Below are 18,423 nucleotides of genomic sequence, written 5' to 3' on the forward strand. Positions count from 1 at the left end.
GCTGCTGAGAGCAACTGCGGCGCTCCAGCGCTACGTCTGCACGAACCTCTGAGCTCTGCCTTTGCAAGCGGCAGCGACACCGCTGCGGGTTTTTTCCTACCATCACGAGGAGCTGCCAAGGACCCGTCTCGCAAACAAACGCGGGGCTGCCTTGAGAGAGCAGCTGGCGCAGAGTCTGCACAAGACAGATGGAGACAGGAGCTGTTTATTCACACGGAAAGCCTGGCTCCCTCTCGTTCGGTTAGGTGTTCTCAGCAAATTTTGGTGGTGTCTCAAATTCCTCACCCAGGGCTTTAAAGCTTTTTGTCTCTGGCCAAGCGTGGACTGAATTCGCTCCGGCTATTTCCAGGAGGCTGGCTGGGAAACGCACGTGTGCGCGCTCCATGGTGCCAAGGGCTGCGGAGACGGGAGAAGGAGCAAGACCAGGGTTGTATCTCTGCACCATGGCCACAGGACAGATTTTGGCAGAGCGTAGCAACCTCCCTGCTCTGCTCACCCCCCAAAAGTGTCCCCCTTTCTCCTGGGTGTAGGGATGCTCTGTGCTGCCTGCTCTGGCACCGATACCAGATGCCAGCCCCAGGCAAAGGCATGGGCTGAACTTGGACCACCAGCATCATGGGCATTTGGGTCAAATCCTGCCGGACTGCGCATCCAGGGGATGGTGTGAACTTACCTGGGAGCGGAGCTGAGCTGAATCCAGCAGAAAGACACAACGCTCCCCACATGCTGGAGCGTTAAGCTGACGTGGTGCTTTGGGCTGCTGCTTTGACTTTATTGCAAATTAATATCAGTAAGAAGGATCTTTTCATCCCACCCCTGCAGAACTAAAGAAGCCATCCCTCCAAGTTAAAAAATAACAAACATGATCCCACCTAACACCCAAGGGCACGCCATGCAGCACGCTCTCCATTCAGACTCGGGTGCAAGGCTCATGCACGGGCACTGAACCGGGTGACAGAGGCGCCCGTCCCACCCGTGGGGCTTGCCAAGGCTTTGCTCGCTTCAAGGTGAGGGAAGGGTTAAAAGAAAGAAACCAGGCTAAACGGACTCAAGTCTGTCCCAAAATAGATGTTAAAAGACTCTTTCTTTGGTTGCAAGGTTGCAGAGCAAAGGGAGCTTCGGGACGTGATGCCATTTTGAAAAAACAAGGAATTCACTATTATTTCTTGGACCCTTGTTTATAATTTATTCTGTCATTGCAAAAAAAAAAAAAAAAAAGTCCTTTTAGATATCTTTGTACTTTAAACACTAGGAAAGTTAAGGTAGATCTTTTTCATATATATATATTTATATATATATTTATATATATATACATACACATATATACACAATGATGCATTTAAAAGTTACTATTTCCCCAGTGATTACAATACCGTTCTTTAAACCACTTGCTTCTGAAATGATCATGACTCGATGCCACTGTTAAAAATACCTTGTGCCATGTGCAAGGAATACCAACAAGACACCACCAGGCATTTCTGGGTTTGCCACAGAGCTAGAGAGATACGCTGCCCTCGCTGCATTCATTCTCGAGGCTCCAAAATAACAAAAACCAGATATTTTTGCAGAGTATTAAGTAAAAGCTGCCGGGCATTGTGCAAAGGCAATGTTACATTTGAGCTCAGAAGATTTGCTTTCATCTCCCCTAAAAAATATTAAAAACAACACCCTGGAAAGACCTCACCGCAAGGTGGAATTTCATCTGTGGTGACACCCAAGGGGAACTCCCCCAGGAGTTGAAATTCTGGCCAATTCTGACGTCTGCTTTGGGGGATGAAGGACAGCAGTGGGGCTGGCGTGGCTTTGTGGAGCATCCCATTCCCTTCTTCCCGGCGTGGAGCCAACCATCATCATCATCATGACTGGTGATGGTGAGGACAGCACAGAGGAGATGCTCGGGGCTGCCGTAGGACCTGGCTCCTGCCCGCAGGGCTCTGCCTTCACCAGCCACCCCTCACTTCACCTGCGTTACGATGAAGCCAGACTCCCGCATGCTCTCGTAGTACTCGATGGCCAACGCAAAGTCAAACTCGTTGACGGCCGGCCCGTCGATGGCGATCTTCATGAGGTCGGACAGCCCCTCGTCCTTCACGCAGCGCGACCGGCCGCGCTTCAGCAGCTCCCGGCCCCGGCTGATCTTCTCGGCCAGGACCGAGCCCAACGGCAAGGCCAAGGCGATGGCCGCGAGGACGGCGAAGTCCGGGAAGAGCTCGTGCATCTCGGAGTTGCTGTAAACCAGTTTGACGCAGAGGTCCTTGAAGGACAGTTGGCTGAGGCTGAAGACGATCCGCTTGAAGAGGGGGAAATCGCTCAGGGCCCTCTCGCTCACCACCACCCGGGAGTAGGCCTGCAGGAGGAAATTCAGCTCGCTGACCCCGTAGCTGCCGATGTCCTCCAAAGACTGGGGGTAGCACTTGGGGTTGAAGATGGCCGAGAAGGAGCTGACGGCCTCCAGGACGCTGCTGGGGAACCTGTCCAGCAGATTGCCCCGCACGCTCTCCAGGTAGGTCTCCTTCAGGTGCTCAAAGTGCTTCAGGTGCACCTTGGAGCAGTTGGCCAGCTCCACGCCCTTGTAGTAGAGACGTCTCTCGCCCTCCCGGTCGTCCCGCGGGTGCTCGTTCATCTCGTTGAGGAACTCCTGGAGGTTCTGGCCGCTGGCGCTCTTCTGGGCCTGCAGGGTGGTGGCCGTGGCGGAGACGATGGGCTTCAGGATGGAGAGGTCAAAGTCCTCGATCTGGAAAAAGCGGCTGAGTTTCTGGAAGATGGGGAGGATGTCCAGGAGGATCTTGGTGAAGGCCACGAACTGGAACTTCTTGAGCTCTTCGCAGAGGCCAAGGGCCACCGGTGACCGCTCTGCCTCGCTCTCCAGCAGCAGCACCAGCGTGGGCCACGAGGAATCGATGGCTTCCACAGCCGGGAAAATTGAAGTCCAGTGGATGGCCTTGGGGCTCCCGAGGTCTATCTCGCAGAGGTCCAGGACGCTCCGCAGCTCCTGCAGGCTGTTGCTTTCTCCCCTGAAGCTGGAGTAGAGCCTGTAGATGGCGTCCACGGTGGTCTCGTACTTCTGGAGGTATTCAATGCTGACGATGCTCTGGGTGGGCAGCAGGGAGCTCCCGTGGGACAGGCAGTGCATCTCGGTGAGCAGCGGGCAGAGGGAGCTCAGCGCCGTCCCCACCCCGCTCAGCCGCTCGGCCACCAGCGAGGCGCTGTCGGCGCTGAGCCAGGTGATCTTCATGGTGGGGATGCCGAAGGAGCGCATCACCTCGCCCACCTTGCCCGCCACCGTGGAGGCCTCCCCGGCGGGCAGCTCGAAGCTCCCCAGGAAGGTGGTGGAGGTCTGCCCGTTGCAGGGGGAGACGGTGGTGGTGAACATGGCGAGGTTGCGGTGCTCCAGGACGTCCACCGTCTCGTCCACCACCAGCCCGACAAACGGCGAGGCTTTTATCCTGTGCCTGTCCTCGTTGTGCAGGACCTTGGCGATCGCTGCCTGAGCCAGTTAAGGACGCGCAGGGCAGGCGGGGAGGGAAAGAGAAATACAAATGAACTTTAAAAGCACAAGGGAGATGTGCAGCACCCCTAGCAAGACAAGCTGCAAGGCACCCACGCTCAGATCTCCCCAAAAGCGGCGCGAGGTCCCAAATCTGAGAAGCCCTTAAGCACATGCTTGGCTCCCACTGGCCACCTGCCTTCAAAGCAGAGCATTGCCCAGAGGATTCAAAGCCACTTTTGCTCATGTTTTAAGCTGCTCGCTGATTTAGGTGCAACAGCTAGGGCTCTTAAATGCAAGTGCCTACAAATTGCTCTCATACCCGGAGTTCAGATGTTGGCAAATTCTGCTTTTGGTCCCTCAGGTTTTTAGGAGCTAGAGAAAGTCAGTGAGACATTGGCACATCTGAACTACAACTTCAGACTCATGCTTGAAATTGGAATGTTTTAGCACCCATTCCTGGGTAAAAATATTTCCCTAAATTTTAGCTTAAAACATGGAGCAAGTCCATTGGTCATGGCTATTTGGCATGGGAGTGCCAAATCCAGCTTTCTCATGGAGAGAGCCATGGAAAGCATCTCTGCAAACCTTATTTAAAGCCATGCAATGCTGCCTTGTCCCACCACTCAGCTCACAACTTGCTGGCACTCGCTTTTCGCTCCGTTCCATCCAAGTGCACAGCAATAGCACTTAAAGTGGCCACGAGCGCTGAATCACGCTGCAAGAGCAGGTTATGTTATGGTCGCGTCCGCAGACCTCAAAAGCAATTTTGGCCTTATAATGCTGTGTGAGTTGTATATACAAGTCAACTCCCTGCTGGAAATTGCTTTCTCTTTTCTAATATGCTGCCTCCTGCTTCCTCTGGCCGCATCCCAAGCAGCGAGTTAAGGTCGGCAGCCCTGTGGGCTGAAGGCAGCCAGCTCCCTGCATCCTCCTCCCTCCCCACTTCCTTGGGGCTCCTGGGACCCTGATGGTGCCAGGAGCTCATTAAGACACCTAACCCCTGCTTCTTCAGCTGTGACTCCATCACTTCAGTGCTTTGCAAGCAAAGCAACAATAAAACTTTGGGGCATCTCTCCCTTCTTCGCTCCGTTTTATCCATTTCATGGAAATGCCACTGGTTCGAAGGGAAAACTTTCTCTGCAAGCGCAAACGCTGTAAGTAGCGCTCCAGGCTGAGAAATCTAATTAGTGGATTTAGCCTATCCGCAGTGAAATAGGGTTCTTTATATATCTAAAATGCCTGGCAAACCGCCAAGCGTCACTAAAAAATTAATTTGATTTTAACAGGCATGAAGCATTTGTAAAATTCAAAAAAATACATGTGTCCTCTCTAAACTCTCTGGCTACTCGATCTTTCTGATCACTCAGTTTAGGGCAAAAGAGGAAAAGCCCACTGTGCTGGCGTGCTAATTGAAGTCCCGAGCTTTCATCCTTCGAGCCTGCAGCATCGACCTGCAGCGATGGGCATCGCGCTCCAGCAGCAGGAGCGGCTGCTCCCGGTCCCTGTGTGCTCTGGAGGCGCACACATGGCTCAGAGCCCCCTGCTCCCTCGATGGAGCCCATTGCTTTCTCTAGCCCCTCCGTCCTCCTGAATTGTCACGTCAGGGAATGACACCAACAAGGTGCCGCGTTTATTATTTTTTAACCTGGAAACACTTGCCATCAGTCTCTACTGAAAATATGGGAAAGCTGGATAATCACCCGGCTCCAGCATCCATCCAGGTGGGATCAGAGCAGCCAAGGAGCTGGCTCTGATCTTGCCTTTCCTTGCTTCCCGCAGTCCCTGCTGCAAAAATGCATTATTTTTGCGAGGCAGAGCACACGCTCACCTCCAGCCCTAGCCCATGGGATGGGAGCATGTGCCCAAGGCTCCTGTTCACACATGCAGCAGCTGAAGAAACGCCAGCGATGCTCGATGCAACACAAGCTCAGGGGTGCTGCAAAGCGCAGAGCTCCCAGCACGAGCACCAAAACCTCTTTGCTACATGCCACGGGAGCTTCACAGCACGGTCCAGCCCCAAAACAGCCACCAAACACCACGGGCAGAGAGACCCCCAGCCCACACCGTACACACCTGCATCTCCCTGATGCTGCTGGGGTGGTAGTACTCGCTGTGCTCGGAGGCAAGCAGCGCCTGGCACAGGTTGAACTTCTGCAAGTCCAGCAGAGAGGAGCACTTCTCCTCCGGGATCTCCTCCTTGGCCATCCAGTAGACGGTGGTGAGGATGGCCACCTTGGCCGGGTTCACCTCCACCTTGAGGACCGAGCGCAGCTCCGGGTGGCCGTGGACGCGGGCCTCGAAAGCCAGCTGCTCCCGGTTCACCGCCAGCGCCTGGCGGTGGGCGCCGGAGGTGACGTGCCGCAGCAGGGCATGGCGCTGGAAGTTGTCCGTGCCCACGGTAAAGGCGTTCTCCGCTTTACCGTGCTTGTTCTTCACCAGCGCCTGCCGACACTCTATGCAAAACATGAGTTTCCGCTCATAGTCAAACTCCAGCCAGGTAAATTCTTCCTTCCAGTGCTCATTGAAATAGCGCTTACACTTTTTATTGGAATTGGAAGTTTCCCCAGCTGGCTTTTTCCCTGGAGGCACCATATTGCTGTGGCTGGGAAATCAAACACTACGGTTGAACTGAAACGTGCCTTGGAGGAGCAGCCTCTACATTTAATTTAGTAAGGAAGGTCTATTACCACTTTCCTGGTTCGACTGGAGATGAAAGAGACACAAGGGGAAAGGGATTAGGGCCCTTGCAATCCTCAGTCTTTGCTATTTTTTTTTCTTGCCTGCTATCGAGGAGCTGTGGTGACACGGCGGTGGTGGGGGTGCTCGGAGGGCAGGACCCTGAGCGCCTCTTTTGGTGTCCCCAGCAGCTCTGGGTGCCCGTGGTGGGACCTGCATGGTCCTTCACCTGACCACGGGGCCATCTGAATGCTCTCCCAACCAGAGCTGACCTTCATGCTGCAGCCAACGTTCGGAGGATATGGAAGCTTCAACGCTGGCTTTCAACAAAACATCACAAATCAGAGTGTTTGCCCCCCCCAAGGAGAAAACACTCCGTTCCCCAAACCACCAGGAAGGACCAAAGCACCTTGTTCACCTCCTCAGGCAGGCAGCATCACCCAGGCTTGCAGGGAGCCTTGTCCTGGGTAGATTTTGAGCTGAACCCAGGTGGCTTCGAGGCCAAGGAGCAACTCAAACACGTGCCCAGGACCTGCACGTGCACGTTTTCATCCCTTCCTTGCTTGCCTTTATTTCAGGAAGCCACCAAACCTGCACAGGCTTTGGGGTCAGGTACAGACAGTGCTCCTTGCACAGCCAGTGCCACCAGCCTAGCTTGTCCCCAAGGGTGGGGGGGGCTGGCAGCCAAGACCTGCGGCCACCTGGAGCTGGGGACGGCCAGTGAGCAGCTCCTGGATTGTCCCCAAAAGTGGAGGAAGAGCCAGGACTCCCCAGCACCTACAGGAGGCTACCAAGCACCTAAGCACGTCTTTAAACCAGTTAACTCAAGTGTTTAAGCAGCCACTTAACTCCCTACCCGTACTTAAGCCCCACTCAGTCCAATCCTTGTATTCCTCCAGGAACAGGACTGAAAAATCAAACTGAGCCTCGATAAAGGGAGGAGGAGGAACCCAGTGCAGAGCAGGGAAGGGGAGAAAACTGGAGCACAGGGGAAAAGGAAAGAAAACGCACCTTCAGCAGCAGGTCGCGAGTGCAAGCCAGGAAATACTCAGTGTAACTCACTGAGAAACCCACGAGGGATTTGGGGTTTTTCTAAAGAACAAAACCCCCAAGGACTGGAGCCATTCCCACAGCCATCATGGAAAGCCTCAGGATTTGGTGCTGGAGCAATACTTCGGCCCCCAGCACACCCCAAGCCCCCTCCCACCCACCTAGCTCTTACCCCACCAGGGTATCCAGGGCTCACAGCCACCCCGCAGCACCACTGGCACTGCACCACTGCCCTCAGACCCTTGCCCCCTGCACCCTGCCACTCCCTGGGGGCTGCAAAACGCCCTTCATGGAGAGGGTGAGGAAGGGGCGAGCTTCCTCCTGACGCAGGGAATGCAAAGCTGTCTGGGCTTGCAACAGGCATGCAGGTTCACTTTCCTCATTAAGCCTATTGAATATAACTGCTTGCTTGGCTCCCCAAACCCAAGCCTCCCTCCTCACCGCACGCCTCTGTGGCGCGGTGCAGCCGGGAGCGCTCGGGGGGCGATCCCCAGCACCGGGCGATCGCGTGCGAAGTTGCAGCCTCGTCCTCCTCAGGCCGGTGGAAAAGCCTCACCCACAGCCACTAAGTGCATCTGCTCTGCAGTCCGTTAATTAGGAAACTGCAAGGGCTTTTGTGAGAGCCGGAGCCAAGACCCGTCTTGCTAAATGTTTCCTCTGCGGTTGCCAGCGCCTGTCGGACGCTCCCCGGGGAACGCAGGCTCTGTCTGGGTGGGGAGCGCCCTGGTGCCTCCCCCCCCACTGCCCCGTGCCTTGTGCAGGCTCCAAAACTTGGCTCGTGGGCTCGGTGCCCACCTGCCCCGAGCCCCTGGGCTGGGTGGGCACCGAGCTGGGTGCCCTGGCTGCAGCAGGGACAGCGCACGGTCCCCAGACTGTTCCCCTTGCCGTGACCAACCACCTCTACACACTGCACCCAGACACTCAACCCAGCAAAAAACTCATCCCTTGGACAGAAAAAAATAAAATAATAATAATAATTAAAAAAAAAATATATATATATATATATACACGCACATCAGTGATGGCTCTGGGGGTGCACAGGGCCCGTGCAGCCTTGCTTGGGCAGAGCAGGGGACAGTGCAGGGGCTGCTGGCGATGCAGCCGTGTCCTGTGCATCCCAGGGCAGCCACCGTGCAGCTGGGCTGGCTCCTCTGCCTGGGGGGGAGATTTTAGCACAGTGAGTCCTCAGGAGCAGGTAGCGTGCTGGAGGGGGCTGAATTCAGCTGGGAAGCAGGGGTGTTAAGATTGCACCCCAGCTCCTGCATGTGCTGCTCCCCCCAGGAGCACACGGTTCTGGGCAGGAGCACTGTCTGTAAGGAAGTTTGGGCAGGATTTATTTGCAAGACAAGGAGCCCCTGCTGGGACACGCACGCCCCAGGTCCCTCAGCCCTGGCCGTGTCACTGAAACCGCCCGCCCGGCTCCAGGCAGAGCTTTGCCAAGTGCGAGCAGAGCCGCATGCAACTCCCCCAGCTCCCCCGGCCCCGCACGCCCACCCTCCCTCTACACATACGTACCATGGAACCGCTGCCATGAGCTTTGGGGCCAGGGGGCTTGCAAACTTCCCAAGATTTTGGTTTTTATATAGGAAAAAAAAAACACTAATTAAAAAAAAAAAGAAAAACAATGCAAAGACAAAAAAAAATATTAAAATAAAACAATCCCCCGGATGCAGGGGGAAGCACCACACACACACACATACACCCCCCCCCCTTGCCCCGGCGGGGCTCCCCGCTCAACGCATGGGGCGGGCGCCCCGCGGGTGCTGCCGCGGCCCCGGGAACAAAGCCCTGCGGCTGCCGCCCGCGCTCACGGCAGCATGGGAGCAGCCATCTTGCTGCGAGGACTGTCTGGCTCCACCGATGCTCCCGGCAGCCAACGGCGGCAGTGGCCACTAGCGGCAGCCGGCAACGGGGAAGGCCTCGTGGCGGTGGCCGCGCTTCGGCCACGGGGGACGGTGGCCACGGTGGCCGACCGATGGGCTGGGGTCCCTGAGGTGGTGGGGGAGGACTGGGGATGTGCTGGTGGTGGTCCCCAGGGTGGTGCTTTGCTGCAGGGTGGATGAGGGGGGGATGGTGGTGGGTACGGGGTATCGGGTTTGTGGCACCCCCTGGGATGTCCCCAGGCTGGGCGCACGCAGCTGGATGCCGACCCGGGTCTGGGCACCTCCAGGATATGAGCGCTGCTTCAGCAGGCAGCTGCTGGCAAAACAGCCCTCCAGCCCTGCCACAAGCATTGAGTAAAATTTTGGGATGAGTCTGTTTGCTGCCGTTACATTGGGGTCACCCTGAGCTGCTGCCGAGACCCCGTTACCTGCTGGTGGCCTGGAGCTGTGGGATTCGGGTTGGCACCTCCACCCCAGTGACACCCGAGAAGCACGGGGCTCCGTTTGCACCAAAAATCTTCCAGCATTAAACGCGGGTGCAATTTAGAGCCTCTCAACTTCCAAAACAAATAGGATTTTCTGCCACCCTTGCTGTCCTCCAAACAAGACTCCCGAGGCCATTCAAACCCCAAAGAACACCCACGTCCTGCAGGAGCCACCAAGGAGCCCCCTGCCCGTGGTCCACAGTGCTCGGTGCCCACAGAGGATGCTCTCAGCCCTGACTACCTGCTGCTGGTGCAGCCAGACCCCGATAAGCACCGCGGCCCCATGGTATGTGCCTGGATTAGGACCTGCTTTGTACCTGGCTCCGCACACCGGGGAGGGGATGGCGGGCAGCCCCGGAGTAAATTCCTCTCTCTTCAGGCTTCTCGACATGTCCTGGGGCAAGAGGCTCCTTTCTGCTCTCGGGACATTCCTGCCCGGCCACCTTGGCTCAGGGTTAATGCTTACAGGAGCTGGGTGAAACCAGAGACCGGGTTTCCGGGGCTGAAAATATGCACTATTTATCCTCGTGCTAATGCAACTGAGAAAAGAGGACTTAAGGTTTTTAATCAATTTTCAGGCTGCTGCGTCCTCTCCTTTGCAGCTTCTGGGGACAAAAGTGCAGAAGTCAGCTGGGCTGTCCCTGCTTTTCCACCCTATTTCCAGGGGGAGCAACTGGGTCTGACCCCGCAGGCTGCTCCTGCCCTTCGCATCCACGGGGGAGCCACCAGAACCTGGACCAAAAGGACGAGGATGAGGATGAGGAAGACCAGCACCAAGCTTGATGCCCGATCAGCACCAAAACCAACCAAGGCTGCTTCCGACTGTCTCGAGCTCAAGGCAGCCACGTGAAAATAAAAAAATAAATCGGCAGCAGGGAAACAAAACCGGCTGGAGAGGAGAGGCAAGGTGGAACAGGCAGGGCAGTGAAACGCCGCGGGGCAGACAACCACACGGCAGCGCTCGGCCTCCTCGCAGCGGGGGCCCCCAGCCCGGTTTTCAGCACAGCCAGGAAAACTGGCAGGTCTGGGGTGGGGGGTGGCAAACAGCCCCAAAAACATCCCCCAGGATTCAGGCACTGATGAGGATGAGGGTAGAACAGCCGTGCCTGGGATGCTTTTCTCCAGCCACCCGGGATGTTTTTGCTGGATTTTGCCCCCCCCCAAGCTGATGGTACAAGCATCTGGTACGCAGCAGCATCTGTATGGGGGGGCTGAGCAGCTCCTGTCCCCCCCAAGGTCTCGGGGACCCCACAACCTGCGTGATAACCATCAGCTGGGACGATGGAAGGGACCAGAGCTGCCTGCCCAGGGCACGTACCACCCACAGAGGACAGTAATTATTTTGCCCTTTAGCTTTGCGAAGGGGTATCGGGGGGGTCAGGAGTCAATCACAACATCTCCATTTACCCCCGCGCAGCAGCAGAAGCCTTGATTTGATTTAATCATCGCTATTTTTCTCCGCCGTGACATGCCTGGAGAGCTCGGCGGGCAGGTGACCTGTGTGCACGAGCGCATTTATCATCAGCATGGCACGACGGGCGCCCGCTGCCTCGTGAGCCAGTTTCCACTCGTGCCCCGTGCCTTCAAAGGCGAAACCAAAACCGAGCTGCTGCCCAGGGAGGGGGGGGGGGGGAAGACTGGGGCCAGCCCCAATCCCCACATCCTGGGGCTGCTTTTTCCCCATAGATTTCTTTTCCCATTATCACTTTTTCATCTATAAGGAGCTGAGCAGAAGAGACGGGAAAGCCAACCATATTACCCCCAAAAGATATAAAACCCCCCGAGTCCAAACCTATTTGTGAGATTTTGTTTTTCTTCTCTGCATTAAGATTTTTAACCTCATCTCTCGGCAATGACTCATGCTTTTGGAGCAGGGAAGGAGCTGCTTGTGCTCCCAAAGCCTCTAACAAAGGCGAGCTCCATCCCCTTTGGGTTCCCAAGCCCATCCAGCCCTCCGGTGCCCAGCCCCACATCTCCGCTCCCAAATCCTGCACTCCCAGACCCAAGGGGCTTCAGGGAGGGAAGCAGCACGCTGCCCCACAGGTCCCTGATCCCAGATCCCCATCCCCAGTGGGATGGCACCGGGATGAAGCTGGAGGCTGGGAGCCGTGTGAGCACGCAGAGGACGCGACGAGCGCAGCACCGGCGGCACCGCAGCAGCATCCCTCGGCACCCGAAGGTGGTGACAGTTCAATTTAATCTCCGCTGTGCACGGAGGAGGAAGGAAAGCTGCTGAGAAGCCTCGGTCTGGTGTAGGAGAGAGCCATCCCTCTGCGAGGGAGACTGCACTCAACGCCGTGTCAGCTCAGACAGATGGGGAATACGCCTGCAAGCCCCGGGTTTGCTGCCTGGCCAGGCAGGGCTGCCTCCTTCTGTAGGGTCCATGCTCTTGCAGCACCGCTGCAATGAGGCTGGAGGGTCACAGGAGGAGCAAGCACCCCAGCTCAGGGCACCCCAATATTCCTCCCTGCTGTGTCCCAGCTCCCTGCGTCACTGAGACAACCTGGGCTTTGCTCGTCCTCTGCTGGGGCCCTTCCAGCACCTCTTTGGGCACCCGAGCTCTGGCCTGGACTCGCTCAGGTCCTTGCAGAGGGGTCTGGGTGGGCTGCGGGGCCACGGAGAGCACAGGGTGCCGGGATGGAGCAAGAAGCCCCCGGAGATGCCACCACGGGGACCCAGGTCCCCAGCCCTCGCAGCCACCACGCGGGACACGCCGCCTCTCGCCTGCGTCCCCTTGTCACATCCTTTTGCCTGCATGACGCGATCTGGCAGGGAATCAGCCTCGAGAAAAACTCTGATGAAATCCCTGTGAATGCCCCGGCACAGACAGGGCGGTTTGTCTGGGCTGTCAGGGGTGGGGGACAGAATTTATCTGTCCCCCGCTGGTGACCCCAACCCGGGGCTGCAGCAATCCCACTGCCCCCATCAACACACCGGGTCCTCAAGGGTACCTCAGCCACAGGATCCACAGCAGGAACACTGCACAATGACACGATAAAATAGCTATAAATGAGCAAAAAAAATAAAAGCCCTCTCATCTGAGCCTGGCTCCCTGAAATACTCCCCTCTTCATCATCGCCTTCCTCTTCTGGGGCTCTGGGTATTTCCAAAAGGGAGCTCGAGTGGAAACCTGGAGCCCCAGTTTAGCTCAGCCTTTATCCTGAGCATCATTTAAATCATAAAAATTACAGCCGAGCCCAATTCATTACAGCCGGGGAGCAGCTGACAGAAATGAAAAGGGAGAGAAGACTCCAAATTGATGCTTTCTCACCGTTTCAGCAAAATAACCAATTTGGAACAAATTACGGGGCTCCCTTCTCTACCGGCCTTTTGAATTGCCTCAGAGCGAAGGCACATTTTTCATCGTGTGGCATTTCCTCCATGGCAGGGATCGTTAATGATTCCTTTTAACGAAGCACCTGGGGGCAGGTGAACCCGGCCACGCTGCATCCCTGGCACTCTGTGAGCGGGACCAGCCCTTCCCTTGGCACTAAAGGAGAGGGACAGCAGCAGGAAGGGGAAGGAACAAGGGCTCACGAGGGACAAGGGACGTGCCCAGGGTCACCTGCAAGCAGGTGGCACAGCCCGGAGCCAGGACAGAAAAATAGCCCATTTATACCCTTCCCCCCTCCCAATTTTATAAAGGTCAGAGCCCTCTGCCTCCCCCCTGCTGCTTTCTGCTTATTTTGGGGTTTTAGAGCAGCCCCGAGAACAGAGCCTGTCACGTTTGCACTGACAGCTGCAGAAGTACAGAACTCTCCACTAAGTCTGCCCTGGGGCGAGCCTGGTCATATTCAATGTTTGGAAGCAGACGCACATCTGTCATTATTTTTTAATTAGATTTTTATTTCCTACCGCTAGTATTTCATTGTAATTTCCGCCACTCCTACCCGGACCGTGCTAATATAATCACTTCGGAGAAGAGTGGGAACAGCCAGCCTACTTGTTCGAACATCCCGCTCCGCAGAAGGAAAAAAAAAAAAATCTGTTAAATACCCAGCCCCTGCAGTAATTACAAGCTTAAGGACATCAGCGGGTGCTGGAATGGGCCATCAAAGCGCCGGTGCTGGCAAAGGGCTTGTCAGCAGGCTGCTGGGAGCATCATTTGCACAGAAACTTCAAAAAAAAAAAAGTTGGCATCTGCTCACAATACTTGTCAGCGATCCGTTGCTCAAGCAAGGTGAAGTATAATTAAGAATGGTTTTAAATCAAAAGTGATTTCTGCCCTCAGCTTGGTGATATTTCTGGCCCGTATCAGACTGGAGGTCGGGATGAGATGACTGCTCGGTCTAAAAATATTGCGGAGGGGAGGCTGCCGGAGGAATTCCAGCTCAGGCTCCCCAGTGCCTCCCCGGGATGTCGGTAACGGCTGGGAGCAGGGAACAGATGTTTTCCCCGAGACGTTTCTGAGAGCAAGCCCCCGGGAACAAGAGCAACTGCTGCATTTACAGGAAAATTCACCCAAAACAACCTTCGGAAAAGCAAAGTTCCACCATCTGCCGGAGAGGCCCTGGAGCAGCAGGGCAGGACAGAGCACAATGCGCTCCTTGTTGTGCCAGAAGCGCACCCCGATCCCTTCCTGAGCCCGGTGGTGATGGAGACCCCAACGCGCCCCAGCTCTGATAACCCAGGCACTGAACCGGAGCCGTTCGAGGTGCAAGGCAAGCGAGCAGCTGCTGTTGCTGTCCCGTGATGCCTGCCAGCACCGTGCCCACGCACACACGGGTAGGAAGATGATTTCCAGAGGGAGCAGGAAGCAAAGAAGTCACCATTCACCCACTGCGACTCGAAGCAACACCACAGCCCCAGTTTTACCTTGCAGCACAGGAGTGAGTCCTGAAACCTGGGGGTACAGAGCAGGGACAGCCCCTGGCCAGGGTTTTATCATCCACCCCAGCAGCATCCCCCCATGGGCACCGCCACTCCACGGGGTCTCAGCATTTCCCAGCACCTCACCCGAGCCCCTCCCAGTGCTTCCCCTCTACCTCCAGCCTGGGCAAATTCCCAGCAAGCTGCTCGCAGTGCCTAATTTTCAAGGCAAGACAAAACCTCCTAGAGAGCCAAGAGCCCCCCAACTCCTTTGGACCACGCTGCTCCTTATCGTAAGGGGGCTTTGTCCCTGCGGTGGTCCTGAGCTCACCAAGGCTGGGCAGCAGCTCCCAGAGCTGGGAGAACTATGGGAATTTGACAAGTGCAAACAAAAACAGGGAGTGGGAAAAGCAGAAGTGCAAAATCCTGATTTAAAACTCTATTTGTGTGCTATAACAGAGCATAAAAAAATAACGTGGCATTTATAATTTCAAATGTTAGCAGTCACCTTAGGCAGAGAGGGCGCTTACAGCCCGACCGGTTACAGCTTTACAAACGTGCTGTGGAGCTGCAACGTCTTAAGAAAATAACTTTTCTTCAGTCAAAACATTGAAATTCAGGGCATTGCGAGGCCTTCACCTTTTCCTTGAGGAGGTTTTTGAAACACGAGGGGGAGAGAAGCCCTCACCCTTGCCACACACACACTTCACAAGGCACGGTCCTAACCCAAGCAGCACAATCCCAGCTCAGCACAGGGCAGCGAGGCTGGGCTGATCCCTTCTCCTTGCTCTGCCATTTGAGGGAACCTGGAAACTTATTCAGGGGCTAAGGAGGAAGAAAGCATTCCGAGGAAAAATAATATTAAATAAAGTATTCTGCTACAACAGCAGGCACGGTCTGCGCATATATCGGTGCATGCCCACACAAACACATCTGCGTGTCTGCTGCATTTCAAAGATTAAAATTAAAGCTTTAGGGGCTTTACAACATTTCCTACATATTTGAGACAGCAAGCTTCACTTTTTGTTGTTGTTAAACCTGCTTTGCCTGAGCAGCGTTCTTGATAGATATCCCACAAACTGTTGTTACGTGTTCCAGGAACACAGGGAAAGACAGTTCATGGAGGAAGGACCATGCTTCAAGCCATTAGAAAAATCAAAGTGATCCACGCAAGACAGCTGATGAGCAAGGCCGTAGTTAAAAAAATGACAGCACCTCGGTCAAGCCCTGTCAGATGTGCCAGTTCAATAACATCCGTGATTGCCCCGGACTTGCTGCTCTCAGAAAACCCCAGACAGCACCAAGCACGGTGCTGGGATAAAGTATTGCAGGCATGTGTGTGCATGGATGTGTGCACACGCACACGTATGTGCACACGCATGCACACGGGAACAGCAGCAGCCCCCCTGCACGGCACAAAGCCTGTTGGCACGGGCAGCAGGGAGACGCACGGCTCTGCTGGAGGCTCCTGCAAAGCCCCGTCCTTGCTCCAGCAGCGGCGCAGAAAGTTCAGGCTGATGACAATAAAAGCCCCCGAATCCCAGCCGTGAAGCTGTGCGTGAAATGGGTGCGAGAGCAAGCGTTACACTTCGCTCGCTGCCGCAGCTCAACTCAATGAGCCTGAGCCTGCCAAAAAAAAAAACAAAAAAAAAAAAAAACAAAAAAAAACGAAAGCCACAAACACCACAGAGTCTTGCGAGCTTTTTTAACTGCTTCTCCTTCAAAGGCGCTGCCTGCCTCCTTCTCCCCACCCAGTCTCGTTTCACATGAAAAGCATCAAACGCTCACGGTGCGGGTGCAGCAGGCAGAACAGAGCCGGAGGATGCCCAGGAGTCAGAGCTGACCCCCAGACACAGAGCAAGGACAAAATAAAGCCGTGTCAGCCCGCAACCCGCTTCTTCCTCTTTTTTTTTTTTTTTTTGCAGCCCTGGGAAAAATCAATAAGATGCAGTGAATCAAACTCTGCTTGAATCCCATAAGTAATTAGGATTAGCAGGCTGGGAGCTGAAGAAACAAGGCTGCATGTGTGCTTGGGCAGGGGAGGGACTGGCTTGTGGGTGTACGATACAGGGCTGAGTCGATTCAAAGAAAAAGAACAGCTTTTAAATGGCTTTTCAGGCAGGATGGAAATCGGGAACAATAGGGATCTGATTTGCTTCAAAAAAAGGAAAATCTAATGAAGGCAATTGAGCGCTGCAAAACCCCGAAGGGTGCAGGACAGGGCATGGAAAAGCCCCTACAGGTGAACCAATATTTGTGCTTGATGCTGAGCCTCTTACCAGCCACCCATTCCTGAGCCCAGGCTCCTTAAATTCCACATATTTCTGTAGCTCTTTCCCAGCAGCAAATAATCCACGTCAATTTTTCACTACTGAGAGTTAAGCCTACAGCCAAAACTGCAAAAGGGAAAAAGAGACGCCCCCCTCTCCGTAACCTTAGCAGAGCTACCCAGAAATCAGGAAGATTTAAATAAAAATAATAATAATAAAGGAACGATTCATGCATTGATCGGTCTCGATTTGCTCAATTAACTCAGCAAAAGCTGGCTGCTGGCACGAACACTTGAATCCCATCCGTGCAGCCGGGGACGTGCCCAGGACGAACCCCCCCGGACCTTGCCCTGCATCCACGGGCTGGACACCCGGTGCCACCGCAAACCCGGCTAAAACCCAGACCTTGCTGTGCCGAGGGCTCCGCAAAACACACGCAAAGAAGCTTCCCTCTAAACCCTGCCCCTCCGTACCGAAACGAGCAGCGACCCCGCAGCCGGCTCTCCAGTATCTACCCAGTAAAGAGGAGCGCGAAGCGATGGGGACCGACCGGGATGCCAGCGGCCGGGCGCACTCGAAGGAAGGAAAGTGGCGTTTCACCCACCTAGCAGCATTTTGGATCCGGCCGCGTCTCCTCCACGCTGCTGGTATCTCCCTCCTTCCTTTGGCGTTGACTTAGGGCTGCATGGCTCGCCCGCAGCCGAGCGCCGCCGCGCCTGGATGGAGCCGCCGGGACCCCAAATGGAAGCGCTGCGCTCCGCTGCTCCGCGCCCCGCAGAGGTGCGAGCCGCTCTCCCACGCGTCCTGCCCAGCCTCAGCCTCTCCCAGCTGAGGTCCCGGCCCAGGGACGGGGATTAGCATGAAAATCGGGTGGGAGGGAGGTCGGAGGAACCTCGCTGCGGTGCCCCTTCTCCCCGCTCCTCCTCCTCCTCCCCTTCCCTGGAGCAAAGCACAAGTGCTCTTTTCTTTTCCGAGGTTGGCGCAGAGTAAACTCCAGGGCTGCCAAAGCAAAGAAACTTGGAGCAGAGAGGAAGGAGCCGGCAACCGGCTTCAGCTGCACGCCCCCAAGGATCTGCCCCCTCCAAGTGCCGAGGATTTCCCCCCAATTAGGGAGGGTAATTTGGGGAAGGGGCCGGGATGCGGCTGTGCCAGATCTGTGCCGCTGGGCTGGGACCTGCTGGGGTTGACTGGGGAGGGGATTGATGGCTGCAGCAGCCCCTGGTTAGGGAGCTCCAGGGGATACCTCCCCAAAATCCCCCCCGCGAGGGGCAAGCGTGGATGGTGGGATGAGCAGAGCTCCCTAAACCCCAGGATCTCATTCTCTTGGGAAGCCAACCTCATCCTGCACGCATCCCCCACAGCAAGCCCTTGGCTGATTTCCACACAGTTTTGCCCCAAAGCAGCCCCAAGGGGGTTCAGGACTCGGGAAGGAGGTGCAAAGGCTCACCCCACACCCCCAGCTCGTTCCTTTTTCTATTAAAACCAAGACCCCCCCCCACCCCCAGTCCACCCACCCAGCTCCGCAGGATCCCCCCCTCCCCAGCACAGCATCCCTGGCGCGGCGCTTGGAGCTGCCCCTGGCCGCCAAACTCCTCATTAAACACAATTCCCCCTTAAAAGGGAAATTAAAACCAACTCCGCGTGGGTGTCAAGGCATCAGGGATGACGGGAAGGGACATGCACCCGGGGGACGCCGGCTCTGGCTGCTGGGAGAGGGGCAGGGGCTTCCCCAGCCTCCTGTGCCGGGGGGGTTCTGTGCG

At 55.7% G+C, this 18,423-nt stretch overlaps 2 protein-coding genes across 8 annotated transcripts in view; both read right to left on the reverse strand.

The window, feature by feature from the left end:
• The window catches only part of ZNF385C (zinc finger protein 385C), a 74,851-nt gene that overhangs the window by 19,384 nt on the left and 37,044 nt on the right, over positions 1 to 18,423 (reverse strand). The gene's annotated exons all lie outside the window — the stretch shown is intronic.
• C28H17orf113 (chromosome 28 C17orf113 homolog) lies at positions 1,268 to 18,121 on the reverse strand. 4 transcript variants are annotated; one of them, XM_038168668.2, is made up of 3 exons: positions 17,268 to 18,121; positions 5,564 to 6,092; positions 1,268 to 3,487 (listed from the first exon to the last, which is right to left on the reverse strand). In XM_038168668.2, the coding sequence occupies exons 2-3, from the start codon at positions 6,080 to 6,082 to the stop codon at positions 1,955 to 1,957; spliced, it is 2,052 nt and encodes a 683-aa protein (XP_038024596.2). In that variant the 5' UTR covers positions 6,083 to 6,092; positions 17,268 to 18,121; the 3' UTR covers positions 1,268 to 1,954. The 4 variants fall into 4 exon arrangements, with proteins under 4 accessions (XP_038024596.2, XP_038024594.2, XP_038024593.2 ...); XM_038168666.2 differs by having other exon boundaries at positions 5,564 to 6,193; XM_038168665.2 differs by lacking the exon at positions 17,268 to 18,121 and adding an exon at positions 8,732 to 9,077.

Source organism: Anas platyrhynchos, chromosome 28 (assembly GCF_047663525.1).
Source record: "Anas platyrhynchos isolate ZD024472 breed Pekin duck chromosome 28, IASCAAS_PekinDuck_T2T, whole genome shotgun sequence".
NCBI classification, from domain to species: domain Eukaryota; kingdom Metazoa; phylum Chordata; class Aves; order Anseriformes; family Anatidae; genus Anas; species Anas platyrhynchos.

Excerpts from the sequence above, each read along its gene's own strand:
- C28H17orf113 (XM_038168665.2), bottom strand. Across the intron at positions 3,488-5,563 it reads GCAGCATCAGGGAGATGCAG|GCAGCGATCGCCAAGGTCCT; the intron begins GTGTGTACGGTG and ends TAACTGGCTCAG.